A 19,284-nucleotide genomic window follows, 5' to 3' on the forward strand; every position below is an offset into this window, starting at 1 on the left:
AGGAATTAAAAGAAGGAAAACAAGTGCGTCACTTGCTCATAAATAAATAAATAATTGATGGGCGGCGCATTCGAAATGTAAAGAGAAAACGCAAATCGTTTGCCAATTCGCGGCAATAACGGAACTGTGACTTGCAAATAGCAAATTCACTGAAGTGAATTCGAAGTAAATAACGGGTTTTCAAAGACAGAATTTTAAAATAATTCACGAAGTTACAAGGTGTATTTCATTTACATATGTACATATGTATTCTATATTTCAATTAAAATACTAAAAATATCGGAAAACAGCCAATAAAATGTATAAAATGTAACACCTATTGCTACATACATACATATATGTATGTATTTTCTTTACATTTGGAATTTACATTTTAGAATTCACTGTTTTGATAGAAATGCTTATATTTTTCCCTTTTTTTAGTCTTAAGTAACAATAATATTCAGGGTGTCAACCTAATATTTGAATCGGCTCAAGAAATATACATAGCCTTTTTTCACTTCCAGTTTTGACTAGTTTCGATTAGTACTTTTAAGATCCTAACTAAAGTTACATTTCGCGTATGGCAATTGATTAATCATTTAATCTGCTTAGCCTAACACTTTTTAAAACATAAATCATTAAAACTATATATAAAAAATACTTGCCAACACACTCATGTACTTGCATTGTCCTTCCTTATTTCATCTCTTTTTCATCCTCTAAAACTGCAACTCGCTCTCTTTTCCCAGAGCTCCCTCTCGTTTCAGTGCATGTTCCGTTGCTGGCGTTCCGCACTTTTAGCGCGCTGTCTGGCTGGCCCGTTCGTTCATTTTTTCATTTCATTCCATTTGAGTCGTCGAGACATCGTTCTCTTTGTCAGTTCATTCGATTTTCAGTCGTCGTCGAATTTGGTTTACTGTGCGCACGAACTGGAGTGACAATAGTACTTCGCGGCGATCCTATACAGGAGTGATATAAATTAACAGAAGGGATCATTTCCAAAATTTGATTCCGACCAGTTGTATTTTAAATCGGGAAAAAACAGAATAAGCCCAACAACAGGCCGAGTAGAAAGACAACTGGCTGAGTATTCCTTCAAGCGCGCCAAAAAGAAAAGCGAGTTCGTGTGCTTACGAGTTACATTTAAAACAATTTTACAATTGTCGCCGAGCGCGGAAAACAAGTGAAGAAGTAAATAATAAACTGAAGCGGGAGCAAAAACAAGACAGCTCAAATAAAATAATTAGTGTAAAAACCAGTGAAAAGAAACTGAAACTATGAGTGAGGAGAGCGGCTGACAAAAGCAATCTGTTTACCGTTGTCTTCAGCTCCTTCTTCCTCCCCGAAAACGGAGGAGACCGCGAAAAATACCATGAAATGTAAAAGCTGGTCCAACAAACTCAACGACTACGTTGTGCGCAAACTAAAGTCCATCAAGGTAAATATTCCATCAAGTAATTAAAAAAAACAATGAATAACAAGAGCCTAATTTTTGGGAAAAATATATAACAAATACACAGAACCGAACTTTTTGACTTAAAACGTGTTAAATAATACAATGTTTAAAATAAATAAAAATTGAGAAATATTAATATAAACAAAATACATTTTTGATCTAGTTTCAAGATAACTTTTAATCATAAAAAAAAATATTAAAAATATATTACGCATGAAAAAAAAAATAACGTGTTTAACTAGTTAAATTTTGTATGTAGACAAACTAAAATTTGTTAATTTTTTATGGATTTTCTCAACTTATTTCTGGGATAAAAAAAATGTATTTAACTTAAAAAAAAAACTGTCATCCAGAAAAAAAAGAATTAAAAAACTTGAATCTTCTACCCCATATAAAAGTCAGAATTTTAAACTTGTAACGTGTAAATTAAATAACTACTAAAATAATTTTTTTACAGCACCTAATTAAAATTCGCAAAACAAAGCAATTTAACATGTTCCATATATCAACTAAACGGAAAAAATGGGTTTTCTTATATTTTTTGTCAAACTAAAAGGAAGTGTTAATATCTGCTGCCCTGTCCGTCTACCATATCTGTAGCAAGTAAATATACATCATTTGTGAAGATCCCGTTGAATTATATTAGATTTTAAAAGTTTCCATTGGCTTGCAAAATCAAAGATCAAAGTCGAAAAGTCCCCACTAAAATAAGATAATACAATGGTTGCCTATAGAAAAACCACTTGTATTAAGTAATGCATGTATAAGTTATATGTCAATATTAATAGGTAGTGGATGAGTATAATTAATTGGCTGGTACCCTAATAAATCCTTGGCTACAAATAAAATATATATCAAACTTTTTAGACAAACGGGAGTTAAATAAATTAATTTAACAAATGCTGTTCATTGCCTTAAACTCCATTTGCCATTTAAAAAAAACGAATCGAAAAAAATACATAAAAAATGTTTTCATGCTGGTGGCAGAGGGTATTTTTCTTGCATTCAGCTGGTTTCTAGACAATAACTTATCTTCCTTTACACTTTTAATTTCTTTTTATTAGCAGCAGGGGTAACAAATTATTTATTTATTTAATTTTCTCTTACAATTGGCCAAATCTGATGATTTTATTCTGCTCTCCTCTCCACCTTTCTTCCGCTTTATCACAACATTTCTTTTTGACCACTTGCCGTTTTGCCGTTTCCTTTTTGCAAAAAAATCGAGAAGTAGAGGAAAGAAACCAAAACGCAGACACCTTTCACTTGCATGTCTGTTGCTTGATTTGTTGTTATAATTATTATTATTGTTGTTACACACTCATTCGCTGCTCACATACATATTTTATAATATTTATTTACATTTGAAGTTGCCGTCGCTCTCTTTGTTTACTACGTCTCCCCCTCTCTCATCTGCCTCTTCGCTTTGTACGCATTTTGTTTTGTTGCCTTTCATTTCCACTTCCTTGTTTTCCGCGTGTGTGTATTCCTTTTCCCCTCCCCCTTTGCGTTGTTTATTTTTACACCTCTCTCTTTCTCGCGAAAATTCCTCAAATTCTTTTTTGTCCACATTTTCCAGCGGGAAAAACGAGTTTTTCCAGCAGCGCCGCATTCTTGGCCCTCCCTCTCCCCATCTCTTTCGCTCTCTATCGCTGTCTCTGCTTCTTGCTTGTTTACAGTTAGGAATGCGGTCGCCCCTGCTCTCTTACACAGAAAGAGAGCGGGAGTTCGCGCTCTTTGCTTTTACAAATTTGGATGGGAACACGTTTTCGCCTTCTTTATTTTTATAAAAAGTCGCTGGCAAACAATTACAGTGCAACAATTACTCTCTCAAAAGTGGCGCGCAACTTGTTCGCCTTGTAAAAAATTGCGACCCCATTTAACTGGGCTAGAAAGAGAGAGCGCGATAGAGCACCGGGAGAGCGCAGTCGCTCTCTCGTGTGGCGCTCGGCTCCACTGCGTCCACGAGAGAGCGAGGAGCGTCGCAGACCGCGAGACTGCGGAATGGAAGTCACTTTCTTATTGGATTTCAAACCGGACGCTTCGTGCACGCGGCGCTCCACTCACGCACACGCACACACCCACACCGCGCTGGCATTGATATACATATATATATATGTGTGTGGTGCGATTAAATAATACTCCACAAAAGGCCAAACAAATTACATAAAATCGGAATCAAAATAAGTGTCCTCCGTGTTGTGTTCAAAATATATAACCAATTGTTTTCATTAGTCAAATTAAAATAGTAAAACGTATAAAAGCGTAAAAGTTCCTATAAAAAACAGCGTCTCCGTTTCTTGAAAATTTTCCTACTGCGTCGGAATTATTCTCTTGGTTGTTGTTGTTATTGTTGTTGTTTCTGGCGAATTCCTGTAGAATTCTTGTGTTTTTTGTTTCAACAAACATATACTAGTGAGATTATTCATTTCTGCAAATAAAAAACAAAAACGAGAGTGAAAAATAAAAACGAGCAAATAAATAAAATTTGAAACCCCACACTCATATACACAAAGCAACGCGCAGAGCCGAAAAAATACGCGCGCTTTATAGAGTGTGTGTGTACGCTGGTTCTTCTTCTTCCTGCGTGTGCCCATTGGAATTTGTACCCCAAATCGCAATTACAACAGACACAAACAGAGAGCGGCCGTATTTGCCATCCTGTTCTCTCTCACCCGCCTAGTATACGCAGCCAGGAGAGTGGAAGAGAGAAAGAGAGAGATGATTTTGTAATCGTCGATGCCCCAACGCTTAAACGTAAGTGTGTGTGTCAGCGAGAGTCAAGCATTTGCATTCTTGTTTTGCTCTTTTTTGTACTCTCCGCATTTTCATTCATAAGCGCATTTTTACTATAGCTGAGTTGTGTTTTAGTATATACCTGACAATAATTCTATGAAATAATACTAAAAATGCCGTAAATACACATTTGGATAGACACTTTGAATTAACAAACAGCAGGCCTTGCTTTAAAAAAAAGTCTACCAAAACCACAAACTCTAAATTTTCTGTTCGAAATTTTCATAACAAAGCCATACATTTTTAAAATGGACCTTATGCAGGTATTGTGCAGGTATTTAGCGATCTAATAAAACCTATCCCACTTGAAAAAACCGCCTAAATTACGAAAATACATGCCTCGTGGGTTTCTTTAAAAAAAGGAAACATTTTCGTCTGATTTGAGACAACAAAAGGCGTTGGCGAAAAATATAAAGTCAAGAAGGACGGGCATAAAAAAACTGAAAATTTTCCGCGAATTGTTTATTACTTTTTGTGTAAAAAAATCTGCTGATGCCAGCGAGGCAATAATGCCCCACCCACTTAGTAGCTAGGACTTGCCCTATCTGGTTTTATCAGGAACTTGGTTGTTAAGTGCTGTTGAACCTTAGTTGTGAAGATTATAGTTCCGAATAGGAACAATTTAAATTTGCTAAGGCGATCGAGAACTAAACCAATGCAAATTTTTAAATAAGTAAACAGAATCTTATTATTTAGTAGGTAACTAGATTTGTTCAATAGTTTTAAATAGATTTTAAGGGAATCGTTTGCGCTGCAACAAGCAAACAAGCCAAAACACTAATGATAGTTTTTTTTTGTGTCTAAACTGAGTGTGTGTGGCCTCTATCAGCAATTTTCCATTTTAATGTTGTGCCAAAATTAAAAACATTGTGTATATTTAGCGTGTACGGTTTTGGTTTTCCTTTCGCAATAAACTTTGGCCACATACCTTGAGATAGACACGAATCCCTCGGTGCTTCCCCCTCCCTTCTGGCTATTTCTAATCAAACGTCCCCTCTTGTGGTGCATGTTTGCTTTCAATTGGCTGCATTCTGTAGACGAAAATCTTATTTATAAATATAAATTGAACACAGGGACAGCGGCGTGCGAAAGGGGGATCGGTTCAGTTTGGCCTGAGGTGGCAGCAAAACATCCAACGGCGTTGGCCTGGCAATAAAATAGATTAATTTAAATGTCATTTTTGTCTAGACGCCGCAGACAACGCCGACAACGAGACGTCGGGCGGTTTTGCTCTAAGTTTAAAGATCGGTTACATATATCCCCATTCCATCCCCCACATGATGCATATATAGGATCGGACTCGGACCTGTGTCATATGGTTGTTGGTTCTTCGGTTTTTTCTGATTTTCTGGCCCCAGCACACGCCCACTCTGTCGAAACTTTCTAGACTCTTTAAAATTTTTCCACGGCGTCTTTATGGATCTTCTTGATATCGCCACTATTATAACCTTCCTCTCGATGCAAATAAGTTTTCGGCTCCGCGTTTAAGAAGAAATCTGGTTTAACTCATGTAATGGACAACAATACAATTCGGAATTTTGGGTATTTCCTGTTTTGTTTTGGCCTCTTAAGCTTTTTTTTATAGCTTTTTGTGCCATTCACCAATTGGTTGACCAGTTTTAGCCGCTGACGCAGATCGTCGGCTTAATTAGCCTCGCAGTCGCCAAAAAGTTTTTTAAAAAAGTAGGTTGGCAACATTTTTTTAAATAATTTTTTTTGTGCGTTGGAGCGGCAGAGTTCAAATACCGAACAATTTCTATGTTTATTTTGTTTACATTGACTCGTGGGTGTATCATGGAGGACTGTTGAGGTCATGTCTTAACATAGAGAGGGAGCGACCGTATCTTTCGAGGACCGATATTTCTCTGACTACCATTTGGGTTGCGACTTCAGAGTGCTGCGTGTCTAAAAAGTAAACCAACCGCATTCCAATCTGAGTGACGCACATCGGACCCCGACCATAACTATTTTCATTGAGAGTTTGTTGTTATGCCGTAGATAGTACACCTGTTTTAGGAACGGGCCCTTGGGGGCGTTTCCCAGACGATCATTGTGGATCGAAGCTTATTGTCTCTTATTTTGTTGCCTTGATTCCCAGGTCAGGTCTTAAATACCCGAATAACTAAATACCTAAAGTCTGGCCTGGTTGCATTCGTATCTTAATGTTTGGCTCTAAAATTAGTCACCAGCTTTCATTGACGCATTTGCTCACCTTGTTTTTATTGCTTTTTGATTTTTATTCAAATTTCATCAGTTTTGTTAGTTGGTTTTATGGTGTGTCTGTTGCATAATTAATAATCTGGGTTGAAGCATATTTCGTTTGTTATCTGAGCTAGGCGTTTGACGTTTGTAGTAGTAGTTGTAGTATAGTTGGACACTATATATTCATGTGCTAAGCACTTCACACTTTGGGCTGCGGTCTGTAGTAGCTGAGGGCTTCCCCCCGTGGCTTTAATTCCTTGAGAAATCACGCCACAGAAATTGGATTCGCTTAATGAAAAACTGGTCAACAAAGAAACACGTACGGACGAACGAGCGAGCGAACGAACGAAAACAAAGACAAAGTCCAACAGCATAAACTTCTAATAGAAATGTAAACAGGTGGCAATGAACTTTATTATATTTTTATGCTCCAAGTCCTTGAACCCGCCAAAATCACACAAAGTAAAGCGTAGAGCGAAGAGCAAAAACAACACGGCAATGAACTTGACGTCAATGGCGGACCATTGGGCAGACAGTTAATGTTGTTGCTGGTTGTCGGTCGGTTGTGCTTGCTTTTGCTGCTGCCTTTTGTGGACCTGTTCTTGAGTTCCGCTTTTAAGCCCCGTCTTACGCTTCTTCTTCTTCTGTTTGTTCGGAGGCTTTGCGGCTGCGCAGCAGAAACTTTATTTATTGCGTGTTCAATTCCTCTTTCAATATAAGCCTCTGATTATTAGTGAAAAGGAAGTGAGTTATGGGGGTTAAGATATGGTATTTGTTTTTATAAATATATCAATAGTGGGAACTCGTGGTCAATGTCAAAGACAAGAAACTATTTTTTTACAGGCGTCAGCCGTCATCGCTGACTAATTCAGCTATCTGGCAAGTGGATATAACAGATCAGCAACGCATTAACATTCAGAAATCAAATCTGGAATAAATTATTTATACTAAATTGCAAGCATGTGCGCATAATACTCTTAAACTGGAATTATTAAGGCACCAAATTAACAATTATAATGAACAAATTGGGCCATCATTATCTAATTTATGTGATTTGGCCAGAAATGATATTCAATTAAATCATCATATTCCAAAATCTTTTGACTACATTCTAATCATAAATATTCCCGTCTATGTCTTCGCAGATTAACGGCACACAGCAACAGCTCCAATCGCCAAGTAGCGGCGCCAGCGGAATTGCAGCGGCCGCAGTCGTCTCGGTAGCAGCCGCCTCGAGCAGCAGCAGCACAACAGATTGCAGCGACCACTGCAGCAGTAACAGCGTCGAGCAGCAGCAGCAGTTCAACATTGCTGCCACCACAGCAACATCGGCGACAGCGGCAACAATGCCGGCTATGGCCAAGGAGAAAGCCTCAGCACCTGTGTCCTTGGGAGAGCCGAATTTCGGGGATCTCAACCTGAAGGAACTGGCCGTGGTCGTCGGAGCCATGGCGACATCAGCGGCGGCAACGAGACTGCACCAGCAACAGCAACACACGTGCGGCTGTGGAGCGGCAGTCACTGAGAACAACAACAACAGTCGCTACGGCAGCAGCAACAAGTATCTGACAAATGGTATGTTATAAAAACGTATAGTTCTGCATTGCCATCATTTACGATCATTAGCTATGAATTTCGGGTTTCTGCTTTTACACCTTTGGAAAATGTATTATTTATGCACTGATTCTGTAGGACATTACCAACGTATCATGCCCGTGGGCAACATGTTGCTGCTGCGACACTAACGCCAATTCTCTCTCTCTCTCTCTCTCTCTCTCTCTCTCTGGTTTCCCTCTCGTAGGTCACACTTCGCCTTTGGCGGCAGCGGTTGCCAGCAACAGTTCGTCGGTGGCCATAACGCCGCAGTGCAGCAAGTTGTGCTGTCTGCAGCAGTATCAGAACGGCTTGTCCGACCTGAGGCAGCAGAACAGTTCTCTACAGTTGTTGGGCATGTTGCAGCAGCAGCAGCAGGCGCAACAGCAACAGCAGCTAAAACAGCAACAACAGCAACAACAACAACAGCAGCAACAACAGCAGCAACAACAGCAGCAACAGCAGCAGCAACAACAACAACAGCAACAACAACAACAGCAACAGCCGCAACAGGCGCCGAGAAGGTCGCCAAACGACTTCATTTTTGGTCGGTACATTGGCGAGGGAAGTTTCAGCATAGTATATCTGGCGGTGGATATTCACTCGCGCCGCGAGTATGCAAGTAAGTATTATGAAGTTTGGTAGTTAGAACTATACGTTAGTCTTTTGTCAGTATACTTTGTACATATATTTTATATCTTATAAGCAACCTGGCGATATGCCGCAAAACTTTAAAACTGAAGACCGCCCACAGCATTTGAACGGCATTCGTTTGGCCTCTGCTTGGCGCCAGCGCGAGAATGCGGTCGCCACGTAGACGCCGCGACAGTGTTGCTGCTCTGCCCGTCACCTGCTCGGCTTGCCAACAATCGCCGTCTACATACGATTATGTGCGAAACCGTCTTCTAACAGGGGTATTCCTGTGGGTGTGTCGAATACTGGTTGGACTGAATGTCAGCATACTTCAGCTTGGTGGTTCCTTCTAGTTTAGTTTATTTCTTTCTCTAGTTCAAGAGCTTCTTATAATCCAAAAACTACTGACATTCTCGTCGAGTGTCCTGCATAGCCACAGTCAAGCTTAACAACGGCTTGTGCTCGCTGGCAGGCGACAAGTTTGTCGACGATCATGTAATATGCCCGGGACGAAAACAACAAGAAATCTGGTGGGACGCTCACGTGACCCTTTTGTTATTGGTAATTTCATCAGTCTGCCAAAAAACCGGCACAGAAAACGCCAACGCAAACGGCGAGTACTGGGCGAGCACAGTTTGGCGTCGTTATCAGTCTGATAACGCAAATGTCGCGCCGTCTTTTGTTTTATTTCGCTTTTGTTTAGCTTGTTTATCGATTGAAGCCGAAAGCTGACGTTAGTTGGCGAATAGTCTCGGTGCTCTCACTTTTGATCAGCTGTTATGCCGTTTCCCGTTTTATATTGCAATTTCAATAAACGGCAAATAAGCCAGTCCGAAAGGCAGCTGTTAGCTGTTGTTGCTCACTAGATTTCTAGTCGCATTGTTTTTAGAGGTTATAAACATATATGTTTACATATATTTATACAAACGACACGACGCTTGTGTGTATTTATGCCGACTTATTTTTCTACCTTGTTGTTTATTTGTGCTAAGCCAATTTGCTTTAAGATTTTCAGTTGTTCCAGTGCTTTTCAGTGGGCGTGAGCGAAGGGGGGAGGTGGCAATGATTTTGCCACAGCAGCAGCAAATCAATATTCGAGCAAGAAGAGGGCGGCACGTGTCGCATAAATGCAAACGCCAGCAGAAACACGCACAGCCAAGCAAAGAGAGGGCGTGTGCAGGGAAATAATGGCGCGTGGCTATCAGACTGCATTTGCTTTCAGGGGCGGATCCAAGGGGATATTAAGAAGAGTTGTTGGGGAAAGTGATTAGGGAATAGTACAAATAAATTTATTCCTTGTGTTGATATTAAGTTTACTAAAGTTATTTATTTACTTATTTTAAGGCTGATGAAGAGCTATTCCATTTAGTTCCGCCCCTGCTTTAAGTATAGACTCCACTGTACGCGATAAGTTATTGTTGTTCTGCCCGCTTTAATTGCATTTAAAACGAAAGGCAATAATAACAAAGTCAAGTTGTTTAAAAATAGGAAGCGCACACACACAAGTTTTTCCCCCACGCGTGAAATTAATAAACAAATTTAGTTGCACTTTTGACATTGAATCCAATGTTGTTGCTGCACTAAATACAAGCAAATATTGACAAACAATTTACAATTGAGAGTCGAGGCTGCTAGTTGGAAGGTTAACGTTTGTTTTTTGTCTTACATATTTTATTTTATTTTCTTTTTTTTTTTTGTTGCCCGTTGAATGGGTTTCATAGCCAGCAACAATTGTCTGCCAGCCACATATGTATGTACGCACACACTGACAAACCCACCTCCCAAATTCACGATGAACCCAGCAGTTTTCGTTTTCATGCGTCCTGTCTTTCTCCCACTTACGCACTTTGTCCGCCTCTTTGTTGTTGTTTTTCATGTTCGATGACGACAGCGGCGTCTATTCGACGCCTTACGAAGCACAACATACGAAATTCGGTTTAGGCTTTTCACATTGCGCAGCTATTTCATCATCTATGGCAACAACAAATGCGTAACCATTTTTTGGGGGTATCTTTATTTTCAACTTACCTGGATTTCCGTAATAGAAGATTTTTCTTGGCGACACGTGCTCTTACAAATAATAATCATTTGCGCAGACGTCACCGTCTTAAGAAAGGGGAAAGATCAACAGCTGTTACTTTCCCGGAATTTCTTAAATATAGAGTCTCCTAAAGTGAGATGGACGGATATACAGTTATAGTTGGTAGTAAGACTAGACTTCTTAAAATGAAGTCATGTTGCAAAACTACATAAGAGGCGGGGATTGTTGAGTACTCGGAAAATGTTCAAAAATCTAATTAACTTTAATAACTATTCAACATTCTCTACAGAACAACTGCTATTCTAAAATTTAGCAATTGAAGTCATGTTGCAAAACTACATAATTTCAATTGCTAAATTTTAGAATAGCAGTTGTTCTGTAGAGAATGTTGAATAGGGATTAAAGTTAATTAAATTTTTGAACATTTTCCGAGTACTCAACAATCCCCGCCTCTTTTTTTTGGGCCTCTGAACCCGCAGTCTCGAACTCGTTTGGCCTTCTTATCGGGTCTGCCGCTCCGTTTCAGTTTCCGATCCAGTTCTCCATCCGTCCAGACTCTTTCTTGGGGGTTGCTGTCTGATATTTTCTTTGCATTCACCTTTGCCTAAGCCCCTTGGCCCTCAAGCTTCATGTCTTCTTGTGCGTCTATACACTTTTTCCGTCGTGTTATTTTTAATTACACATTTATTTTTGGACAGCAGCTGCTGCTGCGCAGTCGCAGCTGGCTGAGGCTGAGGGTATTCAACTGAAATAGCCGCTCCTTGGGAGAGGGGTTTTTTTCTCAGCTCCGTAATATGATATTGGGCCGGGGAATTGGGTCATTCAACCCATAATGACTTCTGCCGCCGGAATCCTTTTTCCCCAGGCTTATTCATAATTCAGTTGTGTTTTCACCTTGCTTTCCGTCTTTTCTTTTTTTTTATGGATGCAACAGCTGTTGTGGTGGGTAGGTGGTTTGGGTGGCTCTTGCACGTGCCAAGGGCATTTGGCCGTCTCTTGGGCCCCCTGACGCTTTATGACCGAAACTAAATAGCGCCAGGAAGTCGCGCTCAAAAAGCAGGAAAAATAAGATGTGCGAGTGAGTCCTCGCAATGTTTTTTGTTGCCTTCCTACTCCTCTATTTTTATTGCACACGCAAACACACGCATCGTAGTTGTCTCTGTTTAACAGTTGTATTCAAAATCCTTTGCGTGCAGTCAATATGTCGTCAAATCCACCCAACAATATATAGAGTTATACCGCAGCTCCAAAAGGGCAATAAACTTTTCTAGCCAAGCGAGAGGAGCAACAACCAACAATAATAAAAATAAAAAGGGGCACAAACACACATAAAAAGCCAACTCCAAAGCAGGATTACAGTCAAGGCAGCTAAATTATAACTAACAGGGAAGTTAAATTCATCCGATCAAAGTTGTTCAAGAATACTCCATTTGAATTGTTTTATTAAAATGAATAAAGTGATCAGTTTTAATTAGTGTTAGTTTTCGAATAATTCAAAATGCCGTACGATAAGCTTTTATGTGCCAGCGGCCACTGTATTCAGAAAACCCTTGCAGGCTCTTTTCTCCCGTTCTCACTCTCGTTTACTGCCTTTTGCTTTTGTTTACCTGGGTGGATTTTTTACTGAATGTCCCCCTGGTCACATTTCGGTCTACCTATTTTGCGTCTCTATTTTGGCTTTCATTTTTTTATGTTTGGTTCCCCACTTCTTTGTGTTTGAACCAAATTCAAATGAGATTTGGCGAAGCGTCCGCCAGTTACGTCATTGGTTTCCCTAATGGGGGCCAATTAATGATATTGAAACTGAAGTAGATCTGCGGTAACGTCGTCTATCAGAAATTTTGTGTCAGATTTATGTCGACAATCGAAGGAACAGAACAACAAAGTTACCGCCAGGCCAATTTGCAATTTTATGGTAAGCGGGGGCTACATTTTGTCGCGTCTGGTTCGCCAAATTTGGGCTGATCTCACCTGGTGGTCGTACAACTCGTTGTTTCTCCATGTTTCCACCCTCATCCGATCTCCGCTCTGTTACCTAGTCTTTGGGGAAAGTACTTCCCCTGCAAGATCTCGGTAGATACTCAAGCTCTCTTTCGGCTTTGGTTCAAACACCTCTTGTGTTCCATTTCCATTTGTTCACCACCCGACGGCCTTGCGACTTGCACATAGAAAAAAATTGAGACTAGTTTGAAGTAAAACACTCCTTAAATGTCTAGATCAAAGCGATTTTTGTCAGAAAACGAGTAAAAAATCATATCTCTAAGATCAATTGATCTTCTCTCGGAAAAATGTGGCTTTTCGAAAAACAATACGTTTTTTAGATTTATCCATACGTATAGTAAATTCCCAAGTGTAGGCTAAGAGACTCTTTCCTAAAAATTCTCTCTTAACTGCATCATGTTTTCTGTCTCATTTTGGTCGTTGTCCTCTAGCAGCAGAAGTAACAACAACATGCAATTACAATGAGGTTGTAGCTTCTTTATTTGGGTTTATTTTTAGAATCTGTAAGTTTGTCCTGCTTTAGCGCAGCACTGCTTTATCGACTTTGTCAAAATGACTGGCTGGTAGCTGGTGTTGTTTTTATGGCATTATCGCTCTGTCTCGCTTTTCCATTCTAAAACCCGTTGGATTGCATTCCTTGCAGCAACACAAGATTCATTTTCCAGCTCTCTTGTTTTTGTTTTCTGCACTTTGTGCTTTGATTAGTCTTTGATAAGCATTTCGCCGCCGCTCGATTTGTTTTTTTTTTTTTCTGTTATGCCAAAAAAGGACCGTACATTTTTTATTGTTACGAAATGACGAAAACAAGCCAAAGAAAGAGGACGACACGTCTTCTTAAATATCGCTATTTTAGCGGGAAAAAAAGCAGAGGTGACAACACTGAAAACAAAGCGAGCTTCGGGCAAATATTTATGCTTAGACGGCGAATTTGCGCCGTTTTTTTTTTATTTTAATTTTTTTTTAATACTTTTTCATGGCTCTGCAGCTGGTTGCTGGCTGTTTATTTATATGTGTTTACTTTCGGTGCTGTTGTTTTTGTTCTTGTAGCACATGCTGCAAGGCAGTGAAAAAAAGAGAAAAACGGCAGCAAGTTCAAGGCTATGCTTATCAGCGGGCCATTAAACCTAACCAAAATCGAAAAAAAAACACAAAATATCAGAGTGAATAAATAATGTGACTTTTTCAATTAAAGCGATGAAAAATACCAAAAGCGGCCAAATAGAGCTATTCATGCAATCGGATCGCATCTAGCGATGATCCCACTCATACACACACAGCAATTTGCGCAACAATTTTTTGAAGGTCAATCTTATTTTTACGCACTTTTTGGCTTTTCTATCGAATGGGAAATTTAAAACGCATAAAAAACATTTCGCTTTTTCTTTTTTGATTCCTTGAATTTTTTGTTGTTGCTGCCGCCGGGCTTTGTTAATCTCTTAATTGCTGTATTTTGCTTTTCCTCTTTGTGTTTATTTTGTTGCCACTCAACCGACGACTTATCGCCCTCGACGTTTTTTAGACTAGATTCCAATTTTATTTTTTATTTTATTTGATTTTTCTCTGTTCTGTTTCCCCACTTCTCCCATGAATAGTTGGCAGAACGTTTTGTTTTGATCTTAATAGAGGGACCCGCGCAAAAAAATGCAAAATTATCTTGAAATTTATTTTTGTCTATAGATTTGTGATAGTATGAAATGTGGGCAGATATGGTTGAGGCTAATTTATTATTTTTAGCCTTGTTGAAAAGATTTGTGATTTTCCGTTGATTGTCAATCAAAATGCGGGATTGGCGATTGGAAACCAAATTACGGCAAGCAGAAACAAAAGGGGAAACTACTGATAAGCGGTCATAACTCCTCACATAATCACCGTTAACCCCGCAAGTGAAGGAAAGGGATACAAGGAAGCCGGGCTCAAGTTTAAAACGCCGTTTCGCATGGTTCACCATGCTCCTCTTCCTCTCTCCGCGGGTTCCAGTTCAACAACCAGTTTAGAATTTATTTAGCTTTGTGCACTCTATCTCGCTCCAAGCTTTGATTTTCTGACCAGCGAAAAAGGGACGGAAGAAACAAGTTTTCTCTAAGCGCGCTCGCTTTCGTTTATGTCTCGCTGTTAATTTAGCAATTTGAGCTGAATTCTGAATTCCTCCTTCTTTTCGCTATCTTCCTTGCCCTTCCCGCTCTGCCTATTTCCCTTCTTTCTCCCGCTGCATTAATTTTAATAAATCACTCAAATAAAGGCGTGCGACAGGGATAGCACTAAGAGCTCTGTTTTTGACCAGACCACAAAATCGTCTCAAGCAAAGTACAATTGGCTCACCAAATTCGAATTGTGGGAGGAAGTCTCCTGGCCTTTGACAATTTGGTCGCCTGTGCCAAAAACTTTTTCCATGTGTGAGCTGTTTTATTATTCTCACGCGTACATTCTGTGTGCTTATACATATGTCGCATTTTTAATTAGAATTATTTAATGCTCACTTGCATTGGTGTTTGTCTTTGTGATTGTTGTTGTCAAGAGCAGTTCCCGCAAGTAAAAAGTGGTTTGGCATTCAAGTCGGGCTTATGGTTATCGATAGTTTGCTCCACTGAACCAAGTTTAGGTAGGTTTAATTTCAAATTAGAATAAATCGAATATCTTCTGAAAACCTACATGTCTTCTACTTGTCTATAAATTATTCTGCCATATATAATAAGCAGAAATCGCTCTCTTGTCTAACCCATCTACTCTTCTATTCTTCTCCTTCCAGTAAAAGTATGCGAAAAACGGCTTATCCTGCGTGAAGGGAAGCAGGACTACATCAAGCGGGAACGCGAGGTGATGCACCAGATGACCAACGTTCCCGGCTTCGTAAACCTGTCGTGCACTTTCCAGGACCAGCGCTCCCTCTACTTTGTGATGACGTACGCTCGCAATGGCGACCTGCTGCCGTACATCAACCGCGTGGGCAGCTTCGACGTGGCCTGCACGCGCCACTACGCAGCCGAACTGCTGCTGGCCTGCGAGCATATGCACCGCCGCAACGTGGTGCACCGTGACCTCAAGCCGGAGAACATCCTACTCGACGAGGACATGCACACTCTGATAGCCGACTTCGGTTCCGCGAAGGTAATGACGCCCCACGAACGGGAGCTGGCCACGGAGCACTGCTCAGAGCAGCGGCGCAGCCACTCGGACGACGACGACGAGGACAGCGATCGGCTGGACAACGAGGACGATGAGTACTATGACCGGGACTCGGAGGAACTGGACGATGGCGAGAGCTTCGAGGAGCATCAGCAGGAGGAGATGGATTCGCCGCGTCACCGCCAGAGGCGGTACAACCGTCGCCGTAAGAACAGCTTCGTGGGCACCGCCCAGTATGTATCACCGGAGGTTCTTCAGAACGGACCTATAACCCCGGCGGCTGACCTGTGGGCGTTGGGCTGTATCGTTTACCAGATGATCTCCGGCCTTCCGCCGTTCCGCGGCAGCAACGACTATGTCATCTTTAAGGAAATCCTTGACTGCGCCGTGGATTTCCCGCAGGGCTTTGACAAGGATGCGGAGGATCTGGTACGCAAGCTCCTTCAGATTGACCCGCGCGACCGTCTGGGTGCTCAGGACGAGTTCGGCTACTATGAGAGCATCCGGGCGCACCCCTTCTTTGCCGGCATCGACTGGCAGACGCTGCGCCAGCAGACCCCGCCCCCCATCTACCCGTACCTACCGGGCGTGAGCCAGGACGAGGACTTCCGTTCGAGTTACAGCGTGCCCGGGGACTTGGAGCCAGGCCTCGATGAGCGGCAAATATCGCGACTTCTCAGCGCGGAACTGGGCGTGGGCAGCAGTGTGGCCATGCCCGCCAAGCGATCGACCGCAAAGAGTAAGTGATCCCGTACCCTGTACTCCAAACTAAGTCATTGACTAACCAATTCCTCGTCTCTCTCCAGACTCCTTTGACCTGAGTGATGCCGAGAAGCTACAGCGCCTCGAGCAGCAGAAGACTGACAAGTGGCACGTGTTCGCCGACGGCGAGGTGATCCTTAAGAAGGGATTTGTGAACAAGCGCAAAGGTCTATTCGCCCGCAAGCGAATGCTTCTGCTGACCACCGGACCGCGGCTAATCTATATCGACCCCGTGCAGATGATCAAGAAGGGCGAGATTCCATGGAGCCCAGAGCTTCGTGCCGAGTACAAGAATTTCAAGATCTTCTTTGTTCACACGGTAAGTGTTTGCCAAGGGTTTTTGGATTAGGGAGGTACGGAATACCATAAGTTTGTTGAAACGATGACATCACAGCTAGTAGCTCTGTCTCTAGTCGCCAACCAAAGCAAGACAAAATCAAAAATCATTTGAGCGCCAGTTTATGGCCCCGGCACGTGTTGGCGATGAAAACAAATTAAATGCGGCATTGAAAACTGCACACGCAACGCAGATAATGATTATGGCGAAAAGCTTAACTAATTTCCCTTCTCTTTTGCTCCATTGCAGCCAAATCGCACCTACTACCTGGACGATCCCGAGGGCTACGCCATCCACTGGTCGGAGGCCATTGAGAATATGCGCAAGCTGTCCTACGGCGACTCCTCCTCCTCCACGTCCGCATCTGCAGCGTCATGCTCGAGCGGCAGCAGCAATAGCTTGGCTGTCACCTCTAATTCCTCCGCAGCCTCCTCCAGTAGTTCACCCACGGCGCGACGCAGTTCGCCCGTGAACTCTCCCCAGCCATCTACGGCGTCCGACACCAGGACATTGGGCAGCAGCAGTACAGGGACGTCCCCTAGAAAGAAGACGGCGTCCAAGTGAACGGAAACCAAGTTGTAGCAATGTGAAATTAAATTATAATTTAGTAGAAAATTCAGTGCAAAAAAGCGATGGTGGCGATGGAGAAGCGCGAGGGTATAGAAGTAAGCATGGCAGTAGGCATAGGTGATAAAGAGGAACTAATGATCGTGTCTCTAGTGCTAATTAGGACCCAATTTCTGTTTTTCGTTTTATATTGTGCTTAGGGTGGAGAATAGTACTTTAATATAAACTAATCTAAAGTTAAATACATCGGTAACGGCTAAGTAAATTCAAATTGAAACTTAAATTAAATATTTATATACAACACATGAATACACATATATTCGTATTTACCGAGTAGTTAGTCACAATTTAAATAAATTATCGAACTTAGGTAAGATCGAGATGCAGATCAGATCGATGGGGGTGAGAAGCCGTATTTAATTTTTGAATAACTAGAAAAATGTGTGAAAACTGTATATATGGAGAAGTGGGATTTGTATTTCTGTGTTATGGTGGCAAAACAAATATCGCGTAGATGTTATGTAAATTTTGTAAACAAATGTAACTATGTAATGAACTATATAAGCTATATCTGCGCACGGCAAAAGGAGCCTAAGGCCGGAGGTAAGGTGCCCGAGAACCATCAATGCAACATCTACGAGCATCGATGTTTTTCCAGCTCCACCGCCCAGCTTTCTAGTTAATGCTAATCTAAAGAACTACGCTAATTGTCATTACTTATCATTGTCATTATGCTTTTCGTTTACCTATTTGCCCTATGAAGAAATGTATAAGACTTGAGCTACTCTAATTGCAACCCTAATGAAAGAACGAATTTCAAATTTAATTTAATTTTTATTTAGTAAGAGCCGCCACTAGAAACTCATACCCCGGCTGGCTTTCCAATACGGCCGGTGGTTAACAGACCCAAGTTCGCAAGAAATCGCGGTCATTTGTCGATACCCGTTTCCAATTGAGTGTGTAAAACAAGTCTTATACAGTGTAATGTGTAATAGATTTAAGACAGACTGGAGAAAAGTTTCTAAAACTCGCGCGTATTAGTTAAATTTTGTAATCGTCTAAGTTGCGCCCACTACTACTACTAGACCACGCCCATCCCCTCCCATCCCTAGACTTAAGATATCGAGAATAAGAGACGAGCAGAGGTGTAGAGTAAGGACCGAAGTTGAAAGAAAGCAAAAAATACATTTTGTACATACATATCGCCTTTGGGCGTGGTAGCGATTAGCAGCCACGGCAGCCGATATAAATATAAACCTAATTTAATTTGTTTGTAACTCCTAAGTAAATTATTTTTGCTAACATTAAGTAAAATAAATCTAACGCTAAATGCAAACACACACACTTACATAAGTATACAATTAATTAAATTAACCGAAAATTACGATTTATTGCGAGATGTCATAGAAAGAAAAACCACTAATAGTGAGAAAATTGTAAAATAAATATTTAAAGAAATTATATAATATCTATTAATGAATACCAGACACAAAAACGGCAAGAAGCGAAACATGTTAAAACAAAAAAATTATAATATGCGTAAAATTATAATGCGTAAAAAAAATCAAATCGAGCAGAAAGAACGTATCATTAAAGAAAAAATTAAAAAATACAAAAACATTTCAAAAACCACAAAATTTAAAGAAATTTGTTTTCATTTCGGTTTGTTTGGTTACACGAATTGGCAATATCGAACCAATTAAATATTTGGTGAGCGAATCCCATTCCTATTCCCCCAACTTTTCAAACAAGCAAGAGAACTTACGAATAGGTTTCGACAAGTAAAAAACTAAC

At 40.9% G+C, this 19,284-nt stretch overlaps 1 protein-coding gene across 4 annotated transcripts; it reads left to right on the forward strand.

The window, feature by feature from the left end:
- Positions 1-831: 831 nt before the first annotated feature.
- Positions 832-19,127, forward strand: LOC128259559 (3-phosphoinositide-dependent protein kinase 1). 4 transcript variants are annotated; one of them, XM_052992028.1, is made up of 6 exons: positions 832-1,420; positions 7,579-8,008; positions 8,235-8,648; positions 15,448-16,563; positions 16,631-16,905; positions 17,173-19,127. In XM_052992028.1, exons 1-6 carry the CDS (start codon positions 1,355-1,357, stop codon positions 17,485-17,487), a joined length of 2,616 nt encoding a protein of 871 aa, XP_052847988.1. In that variant the 5' UTR covers positions 832-1,354; the 3' UTR covers positions 17,488-19,127. The 4 variants fall into 4 exon arrangements, with proteins under 4 accessions (XP_052847988.1, XP_052847989.1, XP_052847990.1 ...); XM_052992029.1 differs by lacking the exon at positions 832-1,420 and adding an exon at positions 3,431-4,192; XM_052992030.1 differs by lacking the exon at positions 832-1,420 and adding an exon at positions 4,474-4,494.
- The last annotated feature ends 157 nt before the right edge of the window (positions 19,128-19,284 follow it).

This window comes from Drosophila gunungcola (assembly GCF_025200985.1).
Source record: "Drosophila gunungcola strain Sukarami chromosome 3L unlocalized genomic scaffold, Dgunungcola_SK_2 000005F, whole genome shotgun sequence".
In the NCBI taxonomy this organism is placed as follows: Eukaryota; Metazoa; Arthropoda; class Insecta; order Diptera; family Drosophilidae; genus Drosophila; species Drosophila gunungcola.